The sequence below is a fragment of the Alligator mississippiensis genome, chromosome 5, assembly GCF_030867095.1.
Source record: "Alligator mississippiensis isolate rAllMis1 chromosome 5, rAllMis1, whole genome shotgun sequence".
NCBI classification, from domain to species: domain Eukaryota; kingdom Metazoa; phylum Chordata; order Crocodylia; family Alligatoridae; genus Alligator; species Alligator mississippiensis.
Genome location: NC_081828.1, coordinates 44474210 through 44478483, shown reverse-complemented (window position 1 = coordinate 44478483; position 4274 = coordinate 44474210). Strand labels below are relative to the sequence as shown.

Sequence of the window (4274 nt, the reverse complement as noted above, 5' to 3'; positions counted from 1 at the left end):
CCAATGGCCGCTGGGGGGAGGGGTGAGTGTTCCATTGCGCAGGTGCTTTGTGCCCTCACGGGGAGGGGGCGGGCCGAGCCGTGACGCGTATCCTTCCAGCTCAGCGCGCGAGGGCCAGCGGCGGGTGGGGGAGGGGCGGGAGGGGTGGGGGTGGCTCGGCTCGGCTCGGCTCGGCTAGGTCAGGGGCGCGCGCCGGCGGCGGGAGCGGAGCGAGCGGCCTCTCCCTCCCTCTCTCCGCGCGGGGACCCGACCCCCGGGCGGCAGCCGGGAGGATGCGCCGCCGCCTCGCGGCCGGGGCAGGCAGAAGGGGGAGACGATGAGGAGGCCGCCCCGCCGGCTCCTGGCCCTGGGCTCCTGCCTCGTCTTCTGCCTCCTGCTGTGGTGAGTGCGGACGGGCGCGCTGGTGCTGGGCTGGGCCTGCCCCTGGGAGCGGGGCCGCCGAGATGGGCTCCCCGAGGCGAGTAGGATCCTTCCCCTCCACGGGGGCAGCCCGGGCGGCCGCGTCTCGCTAGCCCCCGTGGGCGCCCGCCCGGGGCAGCGCTTGAATTGCGCTCCATTCTTGGCGCGGGGGCGTGCCAAAAAACTGGGCTGCCCCCATGATGCCCCTAATAAACCCCAGGGTATGACTTCCACATCTTACAGGGGTGTTCTCATCTCTTATGGGGGGCTCAGCCCCCAGCTCCCCTGTAACTTGAACCCTGCTGGGAAGGGTCTGGCCTCTCCTGTGCCCTACCACCTTTGTGGCCAGGCACTTTGACAAGGCAGATGATCCGTGTGGGCAGCTTGTGGCGCCCTCCTCCGCACAGAGCGAGTGGCACTTTTAGCCAGGCTCCTCCACGGGCCCCAGGCCCAGGCTGCATCCATTGCACAGCTTCTGTGTTTGTTTCCAGCACCCAACTTTTCTCCATCCCTCCGAGTCGTTGCCTCTGTCTGGGTCCCTTTTGCCCCCCTGGATTGTGGGGACGGCTCTCACAGGCTTTACTAGCACCCACCCCTCTTCTGCTTGTGCTCCCTGCGGCCTTGGTTATCAGGAGCTGAAGTCACCCTGTTCTGTTTCAGTTGTCGCTTCCTTCGTCCGTTGCGTCCCAATACTAAGCTTCGCCTTTAATGTTCAAGGGGGTGCATAGGACAGCCTGCCTGCTGACCTGCACCTCAGTTGTCTTGTGTTGGTTCCTGCTCCCTTGGCTCCAGCAGCGTTGCTGGCTGCTGTCTCACCTCCTACAGCCTTGTGTTTGCGCTGAACAGGCTCCCTCAATTCATCCCAGGGATATCATTAGAAGCCTTGAACATGACAGGAACTAGCAACTTTTGGGGCAATAGTACCATGATGCTGACTGTGTACTAAAGAAGCAATGCTTACAGCACTGTCTCATCAGCACTGTGATATTATCACCCCTGAAATGGATTAGTTCCTGTCATTTCTCAAGACTTATAACAGCGGTCAGGAAATGAGCTATTTGAAGGTTTGAAAATTCCAGTTTCAAGCCAGATAATACCACCGCGCTATGTAATTAATGTGCGTTACATTTGGATTAGTGGATGCTCCAGGTAAGTGCATGGCCTTTGTTCAGTCCTGACATTATGCACCTAAGCAGAATACACTCAAGATCAACATGGTTTTGATGCTACAAACAGAAGTGAATAATGTGGGCTGATACAATAAGCTAAGAAGCTTCACCAAAAGTTACAGAATTTACTATCTTCCATATGCATAATACCTCGTAAGGTGGATATTAAGGGAAAGGAGATTAGCAGGGGAGAGAACTTGGAGAAGAACTATTTTCCTGGATTTCTTTTGCATCTTATAAATAATAGCAAGGTTTACCTTAAATCACTTCTCTCTCACTCTTTACCAGGTTGCCAGAAGGGGTATACTAGTACTCCCCAAATATATGCAGATTGCATGGAAACTTCCTGCTGTAGTAATCATCTTTTTATGCATATTGTTGTCAGCTAATCACAACTTCCTTACCGTCATTATGATTTCTTAAAAACTTTTGCCAGTAATTTTTTTCTTTTCCTTTAAAATTCCCTGGGGCTTTTCTTTTTTGCGGACGGTGCTGTTTTTGTTGGACTGTTTTCAAAGTTCTGCAGTCAGTGAGATTTCACTTCTTTTAATACAACTGCAAGGTTATTCTCATTTTAAACGCACAACGAAAATTCTATATACCATGATCTCTTATAATAAAGTTGAGCAAGTTCCTTCTTGCCTTTTTAGTTCTGAACAGTTGCAGTGTAACGCATTACACTTTTGCAGTTACACTTCTTATTTTTTTAATACCACACAGTTGCGCTCATGGAGTTCCATTAGTGGCATTTTGTTGCATTATAGGGGTTTGTTTATGAAGCCAATAATAATATTGGGGCTGAAGTGCATAACTTTACAAGAAAACACTTGGACAAACTGTACTGAAATCTTGAAGTATGCTTGGTACAAATCTTGTCTCATCTCTCAAGGTTTAGGGGGCTCATGTTTAAACTTTGAGTTATTATTTGTTGCAGAGTCTGAAAAGTTGGTGACTGTTTTGTTTGTTTGTTTGTTTGTTTGTTTGTTTTTTGTTCAGTAGGTCAAACTATCTCACCCCCATGGAAGTGTGGCTTATTTCTTTCCAAAAGATTTCCCCCCCCCTGTCTTAAGGGAAAATTCCTTTATTCAGTAAAGGTAGAATTTTTTTCTTTCCTTAATATATTTGTGGCTGATGATTTTTGGTCTGAGGGCTTTTTTGTTGTAGGAGCAGGGGTCTTTAAGAATGAAGCTGCAAAAGCTGACAGGAACTTCTTGTTTTTGTTTTTGAAGTAGGATGTTATCAGTTGAAAAAGGTAAATAAGAATGAAATTTCCCTCCTCCCTGCCCCCCTCCCAGTTGCAACAGGATATTGAAAAGCCTGAATTATGGGGGAAATTAGTATATTATTACAGCTGCTCAATAAATCTTGCTGGGGAAAAACTTGCTCTGTGCCAAACATTAGAGAAATGTATGTCAAACAATTATCCTAATCAGGATTGGAGGTAGCACTATGGTATCTATTAACTTCAGCAAGAACAACACCTCCTTTTTTTTTTTTTTTTTTTTTTACTGTCCTAGCTTGAACCAGTGGATTTATATATCTATATGTAGGAAGGGATTATGTGTGCAACTCTCTCAAAAAATAAAAATAAAAAAAATCTTTTTGAATTATATTAGATGGTATTAGTTAGGGACTAGTAGAGACTAAAACCTGTCTGAAATGTGACAACACAACTTTTTCAGTCTTTCAGTAAGTCTGTCATACCATTTCTAACTTGTCTGATGAAATTTATATGACGGTGTTTCTCATAGTTTTTAGGCTCCAGTCACCACTAGATTGGCTAGAGGCACCCCTCGGAAACGACTCTTAATTCTCACTCGTGTTTTTTTGATTTTTCTGTTCCAAGAAACCTGGGAAGACCATAAAATGTCTTGCGTGTTTTTAATACGGTGTTTCCTATTTGAAATCTCAGGATTTATCTTGTGAACCATGTCCATGCTAACATTGGGTGGCACCTGGCAGCACTCTTAAAAGGATCTTGAGGCACTCCAGGTTGCTTTGGTGCCCAGGCTTTGGACCATTGCTATATGCTGTAGTCAAACTGTGCTACAGGTGCTTAAAGAATAAGAAATTGACTAGGGTCATTAGCTTATTTTATATTAACCACTAAACTTTCTAACTAATGAGGGGACAAGATGTTGTATATATAAGCATGTACCTATGAGAGTTGAGGGGGCGGGGGGAGATGCTGGAAACACATTTACCTTGACATTTCCACTTATTTTCTTCTCTAGCATTTAAGAACTACTCAGCTGAGTACTAACCTTGTATTTGTGATCCTTCTCCAAATACTTTTTGGTAAGGATATTTTTATCACTTGGATATGGACATTTCAAAAGCAAAGGGCAATGAAGCTTTGGTTTTGGTTATCTGTGGACTGACTAAAACAGCAGTTTTTAAGTTTTGTTTTAATTGGGAGGTGGGGGCACTTTTTAAAAACCGTAATATGGAAATACATCTCCACAGATCTGCACAAAGCTTTAAGGTAAATTGTGTGCAATAGTTGGAGATATGTCTTTCTAAAAATAGAGTTCAAAAATAGTTTCAGCCAATGAAAGAATGTGTTTAGCTGGCATTTGATTGGTTTCCTTGTCCCATCAACAATCAAGGACAGCATGAACAAATTAGTACATTATTTTTTTTTTTTTACAAAAAAAAGTTGATATGCATCAGAGATGCTTGCTGGAAAAGCATAATCTTCATGTA

General features: G+C 45.4%; 1 protein-coding gene across 3 annotated transcripts in view; it reads left to right on the top strand.

Annotated features, from left to right (window-relative positions):
- The first annotated feature begins 160 nt into the window (after window positions 1-160).
- Window positions 161-4274, top strand: part of SUCO (SUN domain containing ossification factor) — a 68483-nt gene continuing 64369 nt past the window's right edge. For all 3 annotated transcript variants that reach the window (XM_059728281.1, XM_059728280.1, XM_059728279.1), the window contains exon 1: window positions 161-381. In XM_059728281.1, coding sequence (XP_059584264.1) covers window positions 317-381 — 65 coding nt within the window. In that variant the 5' untranslated portion in view covers window positions 161-316. The remainder of the gene's footprint in view (window positions 382-4274) is intronic.